At 35.9% G+C, this 16512-nt stretch overlaps 1 protein-coding gene and 1 pseudogene across 1 annotated transcript; both read left to right on the top strand.

The window, feature by feature from the left end:
- Positions 1-10897: 10897 nt before the first annotated feature.
- Positions 10898-11524, top strand: LOC137945683 (agamous-like MADS-box protein AGL29). The gene has a single exon (XM_068791662.1). The coding sequence runs from the start codon at positions 10898-10900 to the stop codon at positions 11522-11524; it is 627 nt and encodes a 208-aa protein (XP_068647763.1).
- A 731-nt stretch (positions 11525-12255) lies between these two features.
- On the top strand, positions 12256-13469 carry LOC137945676 (protein farnesyltransferase/geranylgeranyltransferase type-1 subunit alpha-like; annotated as a pseudogene).
- Positions 13470-16512: the final 3043 nt, after the last annotated feature.

Below are 16512 nucleotides of genomic sequence, written 5' to 3'. Positions count from 1 at the left end.
TCTTTCTGCTACTGTATGAGATTATAGTGAATAAAAGAGAAGAAATAACGGGAAGTAGTTTCCCTGTGGATTAAATTTTGTGTTCACCGTACACTCCAGTGGCTTTTGTAGTTGCCTTCTGATTTTGCTAAACTACCCTCATAGAGCTCGCTAGTTTTTGCAAGTGAGTTTTTCTTTGGATTTCCATCCATATAAGAGTTTCATATGTTTGCCACTATCAAATTTGAGTAAAAACATAGAAGCGATTGGGGCCTATCTTTAGAGCATGTGCTCCTAGTAGGGGGATGATGGGGTAAGAGTATGTAGAACAATTTCAATATGACCATTGACATTAAGAAAGGGAAGAGGTGATGGTAGGGCTGGGAATGTCCTAGAATGGAGGGTTGTGGAGTAAGGTTAGTAAGTTCAATAAGTGATGGGGGGAAGATGATGGAGTGATAGGGAAATAATGATTTTTTTAGGGATAGTAACAATGATAATCTTTGTAGATATCACTGTAGCCTCAAAAAATGCTATGAAAGGGCTAGATTCGAGTATATTTGTACTAAGGTAGGAGTAAGAGAGACAACCACAAATACGAAGCTCTGCAGTTTACTCAAATGTTATGAAAAAGTTTAGTAAATTGGGTAGATGGAAGTTTGTGCATGATATGAATGCTCTTAGGAAATGCTTTTAATCGACAAGATTAAAAAAAGAGGATTTTTCTATGAAACAAAAGGTCCATCTTAGTAACGTGACTACGGTCCTATTAGTGCATGCTGAGGGAAAGTGAAAGTGAAACTCGAGGGTTCACCCTTTCAATTCACTTTCACTCGCTCTCTCGTAGCTCTATGCTTCCCTCTCTCTTGACTCTCTCTCTGCATCCCTCTCTCTCAACGCTCTCTACATCCCTCTCTCTCAACGCTCTCTACATCCTTTCTCTTGATGCTCTTTGCATCCCTCTCTCGACACTCTCTATGCTCTCTACATCCATCTCTCTCGACTCTCTGCTATCTTTGTTAGGAATTAAATACCCTAATTCAAAACTAACGAGAGAAATAATAATAATCACAAAGAACACATGATTTATACATGTTCACCTCAAGGTTAGACTACGTCCTGTCTTCTGCCGTTGTTGTAATTTACCAAGAAGATGAAATAGTTTACAAGAAAAATCGCACACACTTAAAGAGTTTTTCCCTAACCTCTCTCAGCCACAACTGATGATCCTCCTCCGGGTGATAACGCTAACAACGATGCCCCAAAATTTAAAGAGAAAACTACGGCAACCATAATACAACTGTGAAATCTCCAAACTACCCTTAATAAAATAGTAGTCAATATATCGTGTACCAACTCAGTGTAAGGCATTAATTAAACTCCACAACTTAACAATCTCCCACTAGGAGACTAATCCATCATCAATGTCTCCTTTGCTGCGAAAACAACTTCTCAACCTTCAGATAGAAGTCCAACTGAAGTTGCACAAAACTTCAGTTTCTCAATCATAAGAGCCTTTGTCAACATATCAGTCAGATTCTGACTCTCTTGAATCTTCTCAAGTGCTAATACTCCATCTTCAATGGCCAATCTAATGAAATGATAATGCACCTGTATGTGCTTTGTTTTGGAATGATAAACAAAGTTCTTTGCTAAATGAATAGAACTTTGACTGTCACAATACAACACATTCTTTGCATGCTTGAGACCTAATTCTTCCAAGAAATACTGAAACCATACCATCTCTTTGCTAGCTTTGGTCATGGTGACATATTCTGCTCAATAGCTGAAAGACCAACTATCTTATACAACATAAAGATCCAACTAACTTCTTTGCCTTCCAATGTGTATACATATCCAGTGGTACTCTTCTTGCCATCAATGTTTCCAGCCATGTCAACATCTACATAACCCTGTAATCCCAAGTTTGACTTTCTCAAACGTACGGCCGAGTCCAGAGTGCCTCTCAAATACCTGAGAATCCACTACGCTGCTGCCAAATATTGTTTACCTGGATTACTTAATTATCTACTCATAACTCCCACTGCAAGAACTATGTCTGGTCTAGTGTACACCATGGCATACATGAGACTGCCAATAGCAGAAATATAATGCACATTGGCCATGTAGGCTCTCTCCTGCTCTGTAGAAGGTGATTGCTCCTTATATAGCATAAAGTGACTAGTCAAAGGAGTACTCATTGGTTTTGCATCATTCATGTTGAATCTGCTCGGCACCTTCTTCACATATTCTTTTTGTGACAGTTTCAAGACATCAGTATCCCTAGTAATCCCCATCCTAAGGAATTATTTTGCAGCACCCAAATTCTTCATAGTAAACTTCTTGGACAACTCCCTTTTTAACTTATCTATTTCTTGTTTGCAAGCACCTGCTACCAACATGTCATCAACATATAGCAGTAGAATAATGTAGGAGTCATCAAGTTTCTTCACATAACATCAATGATCTGCCTGGCACCTCAAGAAACCAATACTACTCATGAAGATGTCAAACTTCTTATACCACTGTCTTGGAACCTGTTTAAGACCATAAAAGTTCTTGGAACCTGTTTACACACTATTTTCTCCTTTCCTTGTGTTTTGAAGCCATGTGGCGACCTCATGTAAATTTTTTCCTCCAAATAACCATGAATAAAAGTTGTCTTTACATCCAACTGCTCTAAGTTCAAGTCTTCATATGCCACTAGTCCAAACACTATTTTAATAGTAGTCAATTTCACTACTGGAGAGAAAATCTCAGTGTAGTCAATGCCTTCTTTTTATTCAAAGCCCTTTATAACCAGTCTTGCCTTATACCGCTTGCTGTCATCATGTTTATCTTTTATTCGATAAACCCATTTATTCTGGAAAACCTTCTTCCCTTTTGGTAACTTAGACAACTGCCATGTCTGATTAGATAATAGTGAATCCAAATCATCCTTCGTGGCCAACTCCAACTTAGTTGATTCATCAACTTGCATGACTTCCTCATGTCTCACTGGTTCACCTTTATCTATCAACAAAATATAATTCAATGCGGGGGGGTATCTTTATGGTGGTCTGCTAATTCTGGCAGATCTCTTGAGTTCATTCACAGGAATATTCTGATTTACTTATGGGGGTATGTTTTCCTTATCAATATTCTGATTTACTTTTGGGGGTATGTTTTCCTTGTCTTCTTGAGAAATATTCTTCATCTCAATACGTAGAAGATCTCTCACTTGAATCGCTTCAGACTTCTTAGCTTCATTACTTGTGCTCTCAGAATCTGTTCCCAACCTATCTTTATAAAGGGCACCTTCATTGAAGATCGCATCTTGTCTCCTGATAACCTTACGACTTTGGTCATCCCGTAAGTGATAGCCAAACTTGGTACCACCATAGCCAACAAATAAACATATCTTGGATTTAGCATAAAGTTTACTTCTAAATAGCATAATCAATGTGAATATATGAAACACAACCAAACACTTTCAAGAAAGAAAGGTTTACCTCTTTTTCACTCCAAACATCTTTTGGTATTTTGCAATCCAATGGTATTGAAAGACCTCTTTTGATCAAATAGGCAGTGGTGATAATAGCCTCAGACCAGAACATCTTTGGAAATCCCGCATGTAATCTTATGCTCCTAGCACTCTCATTAAAAGTCTTGTTCAACCTCCCAGCCATACCATTTTGTTAAGGTTTCCCAGGAATGGTCTTCTTCATCTTGATTCTATTATTAGCACAATACCGTTTGAAATCATCATCTATGTATTCTATTATCTGATTGCAGGCATTTCACCTTCAAATATATCTCTTTCTCAACCATTGTTCTCCATCTCTTGAATGTATCAAAAACATCATATTTCTTTTTTAAAAAATAAACCCATACCTTTCCGCTTGCAACATCAATAAATATCACATAGTAATTAGAACCACCAAAGGAGGTAATAGTTGAAGGTCCCCACACATCTATATGAAACAACTCCAATTTTTCTTTCTTTTACTCCTTTCTAGCTTTAGAAAAGCTAACCCTTTTCTGTATGCCACAAATACAGCCTTCACACAAACAGTTGTTTACAAATTTCAACCCTGGTAGCTTCCCTTTGGACTAAAGTACTTTCATTTCCTTCTCACTCATGTGATCGACCCTATAGTGCTACAAATTAGAATCAGTATCAACATCAGCAATTGCAACCGTGTCTCTGCAATTGGAAATGATGTAAAAAGTTCTAGTTTTAACTCCACGTACAACAACCATGGCTCCCTTAGTGACTTTACAGGCAACACTATTAAAAGTCACATTGACCTTCATCATCAAGTTGCCCTACTGAGATCAGATTATGCATTAGTTTTGGCACATTTCTCACCATGTAAAGTTTCCACATTGACCCGTTTGACATCCTCAAACTGACATCACCAATACAAACAATATCCAAAGGTTCTCCATCAGCACGATACACCTTCCCATGATATCCAACAACATAATTCTCCATGATCTTGTGGTGCGTAACAGTGTGAAAAGAAGCTCTTGAATCTAACATCCAAGAGTCAATAGGGCTATCAACCAACAAGAGTAAATCATCATGTACTTCTTCAATCACCGCATTTGTAGCATCACTTTTGTTTTCATCCTTCTTCGGTGCTCCACACTTCTTCTTTATATGACAAGACTTGCCACAATTCTAACATTCCACATTCCTTCCGAATTTGGTCTGCTCCTTCCGTTGCTTGACTTTCATCTATTGCTGCCCTTGGTGGAATTCCTCTCGAAATTCCTGCCCCTAGTATCAATATTTAGGGCAGAATTAGATGTCGACGATTCTCCTGAGTTTTTTCTAAAAACTTCCTCATGAAGAATAGTATCCCGAACATCATTAAAGATCAACTTCTCGTTGCCTATAGAATTGTTGACTGCATCCCTCATAGGCACCTAACAATTTTGCAGAAACGCCAAAAGAATTAAAGGACGAGCCTCATTGTCAAATTTGATTTGAACAGAGGTCAATTGATTGACAATCATGCTAAACTCATTCAAATGCATTGCCATTGATGTATTTTCTGTCATCTTTAAATTAAATAGTTTTTTCATGAGATGTATCTTATTATTTGCGGAAGGCTGCTCATATATATTAAACATAATCTTCATCATTCTCGTTTTGGTTTTCTCCAATGCCACATTATGAGCGATGTTCTTCGATAGTGTCAACCGGACCACTCACAACACTTGTCTATCAAGGAGATTTCACTCATCATCTTTCATACATTCTGGTTTCATACCCAAAAGTGGTGAGTGCATCTTTTTATTATACAGATAATCTTCAATTTGCATCCTCTAGAACGCAAAATCCATACCATCAAACTTGTTGATTCCAAGTGTAGATCCTTCTCCGCCAGCCATTGCTCTCAATCACAAATCAAGCTCTAATACCACTTGTTAGGAATTAGATGTCCTAATCCAAAACTAATAAGAGCAATAATAATAATCACAAAAAAAGAAGAAAAAACAAGCACAAAGAACACAAGATTTTTGCAGGTTCGCCTCAAAGTGAGACTACGTCTTGTCTTCCGCCACTGCAGTAATTAACTATGAAGATGAAATAGTTTACAAGAGAAATCATACACACTCAAACATTTGTTTGTAACCTCTCTTAGCCGCAACTGATGATCCTCCTCTGGGTGATAACCCTAACAACGATGCCCCCAAATATAAAGAGAAAAATAGGGCAACCGTAATACAAGTGTGAAATCCTCAAACTAACCTTAATGAAACAACAGTAAATATATCGTAGACCTGGCAGGGACTCCACCCCTGAACCCCCTAGGGAGGGTGGCTCCCCACCCCCACGGCGACCATACCTCGAAGTTTGATCTGCAAACCGGCTCTGCTTGAGGAGTTAATTAGGCTCCATAACTTAATATTTTCCTTCCCAACCCTCATCTCGCTCAATGTTCATCTCTCTGCTTCCCTCTCAACTCTCATCTCTCTCTACGCTCATCTCGCCACCGACTGGTTGCTTCCTCTCATCGTGTTGTCGTGTTGCTTCCCTCTCGGTCGGCCGCTACCCCCCTATCGCCTTTGCTTGGCCTTGCCCTAGCCCGTAATGCCTTCCTCTCGACCCTAAAAGCCTCATCCTTCTTATTTGTTCCCCTCTGTTCATCCTCTCACCACCCACTCTCTCAAAACCGCACCCTTTCCTCTCGCAATCTTTCTATTCCCCAAACACCTTCTCTCAGCTCCTCTCTTTCTTTGATTTTCCTCTTTTTTCCTCGACTTCCCTGTCTCTCGCCACCCCCTCTCTCGGACCCTAAACCCAAAATTTTTTCTCATTCTCATCCTCTCGTCACCCCTCTCTCATAGCCCAAGCCCTAGAAAATTTCTCTCAACCACACTCAATCGAATTTTAATCTAACCCCCATTCTATAAATGTTAGATATTCTTTTTATTTATTTATGTGTGATTGAATGGTATTGAATGCTTGATTTTTGTGTTTAATAGAAATTAAAGTGATGATTAAATATCTATATTTATACAATTTAAGTGAAATTTAATTGATTATTGAAAATCTTTGATGATTTAATATAAATAAAAATTCAATTAATGATTTATTAAAATTATTTTTTGTGTTTAATTGAAATCTAATTGAATCTTAATGTCTGTGTTTAATTGAAATTGTAGTTTCTATGTGTTGGCTTTTCAATTGTTAGGGTTTAGGGTTAATAAAGTTACAATTTCAGTGTGTTTAGAGTTTAGGTTTTTCAATTGTTAGGGTTTAGGGTTAATTGAATTTAAAATTCTTGTGTTTAATTTTAATTGGTTATGGTTTTAATTTCAGACCGTGTGAATAAGGTCTTGGTAGATAGTTAATTTTCATAAAAGTTATTTTATCTTTGAATCTTTCTCATCAAATCCTATCGGTATCTTCATTTGCTAACTTCTTGTTTAGGGTTTAGTTAGTTATTTTTTACATATATCTCCATTGTTATTAAATGGTCCACTTAGCATACTGCTTTTTATGGAGAAAGTAATTTCTTTCTCCTTGTTCGACGAGATAGACGAGTTTGATGCAATTAGGGAGATCCCTTCACCATTCTCTAGCGGTAATGAATATGTACATGAGCAGCAACAAAGAGGCTAGCCATCATAACAATCCAAGTTTGCATCATCTTCTACTCGTTATAGGAAGAGGTACCAAATATCCCCTAATGACACTGGCAGATTCATTGATGCGATGACCAGTGTTGCAAAATCATGTATGGATGTCTTCCAAACTAAATATGACAATACAAGACTTCCATGGTACGAAACCCTTTTAGAAATCCCTAACCTATAGACAGAAGTGAAATATTGAGTTCCTCAGTGGTTGGACACTGTAGATAAGAAGGACATGTTCATTAGGATGACAGTGGAGAACATCGTGATTGGCTTTATTTTAACTACCGTGAATGGTAATCATCGATGTTGTACTGAGATTTTTATGGTTGTACTGACTTTGGGACGTCTGATATTCATTAATTTTTTTTTTTTGATAGGTATGACATTGTAAGACTTGGATGAAATTGTTATCAATCTCATTATATTTTTGAATTATTATGTTTTTGTTAATTACTATGTTTGTGGATGAATATGTGTTGTGATTGTGGACGTGTATGAATACATATGGATGTGATTGTAGTTATGGATGTGGTTGTAGATATCGATAAGGTTGTGGTTAAGATAGATATATGTTTGTAGTGAAGATAGGGATGTGTTTGTGTTTAGGTTTCTGCATTAATACAAGTTGTGTTTCAAATAACGATATGAATGTGTTGGTACATGGTTTGTTTTTTGTGTGTTTATAGGTTGTGTTTCAAATAACAATATGAGTGAGTTGGTACATAGTTTGTTTTTGTGTTGATACAAGGTTTTTTTTGCGTTGATACATGTTGTATTTCAATTAACGATATGAATGTTTTGGTATATGTTGTGCTTTTTCATTGATACAAATTCTGTGTTTTTGGTTCAAACATTAGTATACGTCTTTCTTTCTATTAATAAATGTGTACCTTTGCAAGTATTCATGGATAATTTGTCAGATAAACAAAAGATTGGCATTATGTTTGTCTTCACCACAATTATGTTATCTATGGCAAGATATTATCTATTTCATTGTAATACACATGTACAACGTTCTTATGGGTTTAGGCTTCCATTGTACTTGAAAAAGGTATAAGAAAAATCACCTGTTAAATTTTAAAAAGTTTACAGGATGAATAAAAATGTGTTTCTCAAATTGGCTGAGATATTAAAGAGTGCAAAATTCTTATTAGATATAAAGAGTATCTTAGTGGAAGAATAACTTGCATATTTTTTCCTCACTGTTGGTCAACAACAATCGTACAGTGTCACATCATAGATGTTTGATAGATAAATTGGACCATAAGCAAATATTTTAATAAGGTGTTGGATGCTATTGTCAAATTACACTCTTATTATATCAAATGGCCTTACTTTAAGGTAACAACAAAGCCATTTGATGAATAATTTTAGGTTAATATCAAATGTATGTTTGTATTAATTGAAATTATGTCATTAGGATTGTATTGGGTTATTGATAGAACTCATATCAAAGCTCACACCCCGTTTGATCAAAAACCAAGATTATGGAACAGGAAGGGTTTTTCTCTCACAGAATGTAATGGCAACATTACATTTGACATACAATTCACTTACGTACTTGCTGGATAGGAGGGATTAGCAACTGATTTACGTTTGACGAGATGAAATAAACTCTAGCTACCTAAAGGTAAATAACATTTCTTTACATATTATTTTTTATCTATTATTATTTTCAATTAATTCATGTGGATATATCTTTTATTGTAGATAAATATTATTTAGTGGATGATGGTTATGCAAATCTTCCATGATTTTTGGCTCCCTATTGAGGCACTCGTTATCATTTACAAAAATTTGGAGATAATCCTCCTAAAAATGAGAAAGAATTATTCAACCAAAGACACTCATCCTTGAGGACTACTATTAAGTGTACTTTATGGGCCTTAAAAGCTCGGTTTGTGAATACTGAAAGATGCTCCTCCATTGGTTTTGATATCTAGAAAAAAAATTGTAATTGTTTGTTGTGAATTACATAATTATATACATACAAACGATTACATAGATATTTTGAAAATGAAGAACATGATTTAAGTGATGAGTCTGGTGGAGAAGATGAAGAGGGCGATGGTGTAAATGATGATGAAAATAGCGATGATAGTAATGAATTTTTGGATGATAACAACCAACAAATAAATATTCGAAGTGACCATGATGTACCATCTGCAAGAGTATCATATTTCTTAGATGTGTTAGCTACTCATATGTGACATAGTTATTGATTATTGTATTTAAATGAATATGAACATTTAGGTTATATTTCATAGGTACTAACTTGATGTTTTTAATATTAAATATTTAAACGTGTTATATTTGTGTTGTACTTGTGTTACATGATCATGAATTGATTTTTTATATTAAATATTTAAACATATTGTTATTTAAACGTTTATTTTTATACTAAAAATTGTGCACTTTTACAAATCTATCAATTCATGATTAAGTATTTTTCCAAAGAAATTATTTTATCATAGCATTAACATAAATTAACCTCTATCAAAGTTTTTATAATAAAGTATCCTATTTATTTATTTATATAATGCATGAATTTTAATCATATATTTAATTATAATTTTAGAGTGATAATGTAGATATTGTAAAAGTAATTATTTGATCAAACATCTGAAAATTATAAAAGTAACCATTTTTTTAGGTTTTTTTGTTATAATTAATTAAATTAAAAAAATATTTTACTTTCTAAGTAGTTTATTAATTTATACTACTCTAAAATCTATATCATTTTTTTAATAAAATACAATATTTATTTATTTATTTATTTATTTATTATATTCATGACTTTTAAAACTATATTAAATTACTAATTTAAGAGTGATAATTAGGATATTGTAAAAGTAAGATTTTGATCAAGTATCTAGACATTAATAAAAGTAAATATTTTTGTTTAAGCATTCTATATTTTAAAATTGATTAAATTAATAATTTTATTTTAACTTGTAATTATTTTATTAATTTTGACTAAACTAAAATCTATCTTAATTTTTTATCTTATTTTGTTAATTAAAAAGTTAAATACTTCAAAGTTAAAACTATCAAATAAATTTATTCTCTTGCTTCCACTACATTTTTTATTGTGCACATTAACACAAGAAAGTATTTGCTACTGCACTTTCCATTGAGCACACTAACATAAAAAAATAATTCATTTTCACTTTCACCAATAAAAGCTCTCTTAGGCCCCTACTAAGATTCCAAAGCCAAAGGAAGTGTTATCAAATATCAATTTAAGAAAAAGAGTCGCAGGAAGGACATTCACCGAAAACATCAATGTTATAAGCTCTCCATCTGGTTTTAGTAATCAGGCAACTAAGAAGTGACATTAATTTGCATTGAAGGGAAAATTTTAGGAATGATACATTAATATTTTTATTTTTTTCCTTTTTCCATATTTTTTTTCTGATTCTGTTAGCCTTTCTATTTAAATTTTAATTTTTTATTATTTATTTCCTCTATATTTGTCCTCAATTTTCACTTCCATATCTTCATAATATATATTTTTTTCTCTTTTTAACTACCAAGATTGAACAATATTAGCTACAAAAAAATTTGATCCACCAAATTATTAAAAAAGAACAATATTCGTTTTATATTATTTTATTTTTTGGTTGAGTAAATTTTTTTCTCGTTTTTCCCGTTGTTATATATCTATAAAGCTTCGCATATCCTAACGGAAATCTCATTTTCTTTCTTCACCGCCAAGTTTTGGCGCGAGAGGAGAGCAGAGCAGCGCGCCAGAGCAAGAAAAGCGAGCGAAAGAAAGGCAATGGGGAAGAGGAAGGTGGAGATGAAGAAGATTGAGGATCGACAAGCTCTGCAAGTCACCTTCTCCAAGCGGAAGAAGGGACTGTTCAAGAAAGCTTATGAACTCTCCATTCTTACCGGCGTTAACCTCGTCGTCGTTGCCTTCTCTCCCGCCGGCAGGCCATTTTACTTCGGAGACGAGGGTTTGATCCACCGCTACCACCAAGGCGAGACGAACATGATTCCGAAGACGGTGGAAGACGAAAATTTCTGCCTCGACAAGATCGACTTGGACCAATGCAGCGTCGTCGCCAATAGGGAGGAACAAGAAGCCAATGCGGCAAAGGCGGCCTCTGAGGAGCAGTTGACGGAGTGTCACCAGACACAACAATTGCTTCATGATATTGAGACTCTGATGGCAACCGATCAAGAAGAAATTTCGCCAGAATCGGAAGTCGACGGAGTTGCACTTACACAAAGAGTTCATGAGCTTGAGAGGTCTCTGATAGGGACCGATCAAGAAGGGGTTTCGCCAGCATCCGAATTTGACGGAATGTCCTCGTCCGAACCTTCGGCTTCATCGGAAGATTTCTTTGATGACCTGCCGCCGCTGGATGTCCCCGACTACTTTCTTGGCTTCCAGACCTGATCTTGGAATCATCCCGCGTTGAGGTTCAGTTCTTTAATTCTTTACACTGTATTTATTGTCTTCACAGGGTGTGTTTCTGTAATTTGACGGAGTGTTTCATATTGTCTTCAGGGTGTGGCAGTTATTAATCACAATGCACACATCATATTGTCTTCACTTCAACAGTGTCGTTTATCAATGAACTAGCTATCTGCTCTCTGTTCTTCTAAATTGTCAGTGATGATATTATGCCTCAAGATTGCAAGTCCTATGTAGTCTGATTGAATGTTCCTTAGGTTTTTCATGACTGTCATTTTTACTGACTTTCCTAATTCCTTAGCATCAGGGGAACAAAATTCTAGAGCTGAGTTTCCATCTTTCATCTCAGTCAAATCATGGGCAATAGAACTTGTTTAATTTATCTGTTGAAAGAAAAAACCATGTTGTTCAAAAGTTTTGCACCTTTATTTGACATCAGCATTGTAGGCCACACTTTTTTTTCTTCTTTTTTTAAATGGCGGTATGATTTTATTAAGGGATGCAAATTAGCACCCAAAATAACAAGGAATGCTTATACAAGATATAGAATAAGCATCTCATGATTACAGTGGGAGAGAGTTCCCAATCTGCCTAGAGACTCCTTTTGAAAACTGCTCAGGCAGATAATTGGCTGATCTTAGGATATGGAACCAGTTGATTTGTCCATGAGGAGACAATTTCTGAGACCTCATCAAGAATGTATCTGACCCTCCATGGGAACAGCTCGAGGTGCTTGGACATCCAATTGAGAGGAATAGGATATCATGATCAGTCTGCAGTTAATTTTAGGCACATCTTTCATGGTCCTTGCAATAGGTTTAGGCAATTCTGGGGATCAAACCTAGCCCTCTATTGTGCCGCATCATGCATGAAACTTCAATGACAAAAAGTCCCTTGACTTTCTTCATTAGCAAATGCCTTCAATTTTCTTCTTCTTTACGATACTATTTTTGTATTGTTTTAAATTCAATGGTAGTGTAAAATTATATTTGGCTTCCATTTTAATGTCTTTAGCAAGGTATACTATCCAAAGAATGGATCTCTACAGGCATCACAGATGTTGGGTTTGCAGAGAAACTAGGAACTGAAGCAACCAGTCTGGAACTTCAATTCACAAAGAAAATTCTGGCCCTTTGATGCTAAAAACTACCACATTTGGTCGCATAGGCTGGTGAGCTTAGTTTTAAGCATTAATAGCTGTGGGTTTTTAGGTCATATTTTAGGTGGATTTTTAGACTGAAAGGTTTCTATCTGCAGTGGGTTCTGAGACATTGGGAGGCAGGAAGACGAGCTTCGAGTACTGTGAAAAATTGCTTGAGGATGACATTTTCATTAATTCTGCACTGAATCAGGTCAATAGTCCCCGGAGGTTTTTTTTTTTTTTTTTTTTCATTTTCTCCTGAATATCATTTTTTTGCCTTAATCTAATCATCTAGATGGTATTGAACAGAGAAATTTCATGACGATCCACTCTCCCCTCCTGGGTGGTCTGCAAGCTGTGAGAGAAATCTGAAGTCAGCTTCACGGTGAAGGCCAGTATGTGTAAACCAGCAAATGAAACTCCTTGAAGGTACCTTAGAGGGTTAGTGAGAGATTCCAGGTGCCTTCACTTAAGACGAATCCCGACCGTGCTTTTTGCTTTGAGCCTGCTATTGGATCTTCTGTGCTATGGTTTCAAACCCAGCGTGAATTCACAAAAGTGTCATCGAAAGCTTCAAGCATTCTGCGAGTGACACATCTGATGTCAAGTTTGCTAACACCATTTGCTCTGTCTTGGAAAGAGTGGACCCAATTCTCGTGATGCAGAAGATTTTGTTTGGGGGAGGGAGGAGGGTATGCAGCAGTGACAAGTAGTAACCTGGCAATCTGGTCAGTTGGGAGTGGAAGGGACCATTCAATTCGCTTGTTGTGGTCACCATTCTGTAATTTGAAAAGCATCACTCCTAGGTGCTGGTTTCTTACTAAATGAAACGAATTTTTATTCCGGCCTCCAATGGCCCGTGGATGTTTCCCCTGTCTATGGGGTTTACCACGTTAAATATCTGTGTCTTCTCTCTCTAACGAAACTCCCTGTTTCCACTGCAATTTGTCCACTAACTTAACTTACAGAAATTATCTTCGTGAATGAACTAGTTATTATTACGATCGGTTGGTGGTTCGCTGTCGTCTCAGTTGATGGTGTTTATAATCAATATAAAAGAAGTCGTGGATAAAAGAAGTTATTCGTCAACATTTTTAGGCGTTCCAAAAACTACAAAACCAAAAGAAAATTGTTATTTTCCTATCCATCTGATCTCCTCAATAATTTCATCTCTTACTCACAATTCCAAGATATAGAATAAGCATCTCGTGAATAACCTGCTTTGCTGGACGGTCACTGCAATTTCAGTTGACATAGACACTTGACATAGTAACTATACTAATTTGAGAGATCAGATGGACTGACAGCAATTTCAGTTGCCCGTCAAGTTGGATTTGGTGGGTGTTTCCACCGGTATGATGGATCGGTTAATTCTTTGTTATGACCTTCTTTCTTATGCTGGTCCATTGGCCTCGCTGATCGAGGTTCATGGCCTCTTTAGTGACCCACACAAATTTCTCATGCTAGATATCAATAGCCTTTATTAGTGGAAGGGATTCCAAATCAGTTATTTGTTGTTGTTCTGTTAATGCTAGACCTCCTTTGAGATTTTTCAATATGTTCCACAAAATAAAAGATTTATTCTCCCATGCTGGAATTAGTATATCATTTTGCGAATGATGTAGTCGGGGGGTTGACTGTAGTGTCATGTTATTAGGCCTCACACTAGATACTCTTCCATGTGACTATTGAGCTAAAGGCCCAAGTCCCATTCAAGATTTATTCTTTATTTTTCATCTCTTATTCAAATCCTAACTCAAAATATTATTTTCTTCATGCTATTCTAATAGATCTTTCCAAGTACTAATGAAAATGTGACCAAATTGACACGATGAGCAAATGACTTTCATCCCAAGCATCTCTTTGCCTTCCAGTGTGACATCTTTTGCCTTCAAGAGGCAGTTCAGTCCTTGGGATAAATCGAGGCAAGCAACATCAGTGCCTGAATCTTCAAATTCATAATTTAGTTACAAAATAATTTTCTACTTAATGTCTAATATTTGAATGTGGGTTCTCTTACATCTATTTTGTATGTAGAAGAGAATATGTAGAAGTATTGGAACTGAACTATTTCTAACTTGTATTTTGTATAATGGTCAATTAATGGTATAACTTTGATTAGTGCATATGCATTAGTGAAAATAATTTAATTAATTTTGAAATGTGTGAGAATGTTGTTGAGAATTTTTGAAGTGCTATGGAATGTTTTTGCCATGTGGTGAGGAGATTCGGGTATTATACATATCCACCACATGGTATTTTTTTTATGGTTTGTGTTGGTATTTTTTTTTTATGGTTTGTGTTTCTGTGACGAGTAAAGGTTGTCTGATAAAGTTTTTCCGTGAGGACCGTCTCGAATTTAGATTATACATGGCTGCAAGAAGACAACCAAGTGGTCGAACATATGATATTTGGACATTCAATGATGATAGCAAAATGCTCGATCTCTTGGTCGAGCAAGTCATTCTAGGGAACAAGTTACCTAACGGGGTGTGGAAGTATGAGGTATACATGGACTGTGTAAATAAGTTCAATGAAGACACAGTCATGAAAAAAACTGTTGAGCAGGTGAAGAATCGAACAAGAGCATGGAAGAAAACATACAAAACGATAACGAGCTGTATCAACAATAGTGGGTTTGGTTGGGATGCAACCACACAACGAGTTACTGCATATAATTCTGTATGGCTTGATTACATAAAGGTCAGTAAATCTGTATGGCTCGACTACATGATGTACTATAAAATATTTTTTATGTTTTCCTCGTTAGTATAACTCTATTCTAAGACGTCTAAATGATATTTTATTCTTGTAGGAGCATAAAGATGCTGAGAAGTACAGACGTGAAGGCTGCCCCCTGTACGACAAATTAGCTATGGTGGTGGGAAACACAATAGCGATAGGGTCAGGAGCTTTAACCTTTGTAGATCAGGGCGATGAGGTGATCCGTGAATCGGAACATGTCCCGATGGATGAGCCAGAGGATGTTGATATAGTTAGGGATACTCCATCACCATTATTAAGCATGGATGAGTCTCTAGGTAATCAATCTGAAAGAAGTAAAAGGTCATATTCAAGTCGTCGTAGAAAGAGAACCGAAATGCCCGATAATGACACTAGTAGAAGAATCATTGATGCAATAGATCGAATTGCTAAGACATTTGAGAATTTCATGATGAAAGACGATATTGTAAGAGATTGCGTCAAAGCCCTCAGGGAAATCCTGGACTTGCCTACAGAATTGAAGTATCGCGCTCCTTCATGGTTGGATACACCAACTAAGAAGGTCATGTTTATGGAAATGACAGTGGAAGAGCGGGTCGAGTGGCTTAAATTTTGGTTTGAAAACTAATTGTAATGCGTTATAAATACACTATTTTTTTGGAATATTATTATGTAGTAGACATGATATTTGAATTATGACGTTGCAAGACTTATTAGTATGGTTTGTATTTAAATTTGATATATTGTTGTGTTTATATATTGCATAGATGAATATGGTGTTTTGAGTATGGATGTGGAATGTGGATGAATGTAGGACGTGATTGAATGTAGGATGTGGAATGTGGATGAATCTAGGATGTGATAGAATGTAGGATGTGGGAATGTCGATGAATGTAGGATGTGATTGAATGTAGGATGTGGGAATGTCGATGAATGTAGGATGTGGATGAATGTAGGATGTGATTGAATGTAGGATGTGGGAATGTGGATGAATATGGTTGTTTATAAGTGTGATTGCAAATAGGTTATGATTGAAGATTGATGTTTACTTGTGTTTATGAATTTTAGGCGATTGAATTTGTGGATTTCCATGGATACTATGACA

Source organism: Aristolochia californica, unplaced genomic scaffold (assembly GCF_029961685.1).
Source record: "Aristolochia californica isolate CCGP_79_NKW_82.1479 unplaced genomic scaffold, dmAriCali1.0.hap1 SCAF_1, whole genome shotgun sequence".
Lineage (NCBI taxonomy): Eukaryota > Viridiplantae > Streptophyta > Magnoliopsida > Piperales > Aristolochiaceae > Aristolochia > Aristolochia californica.
This window is presented reverse-complemented; position numbering and strand designations above follow the sequence as displayed.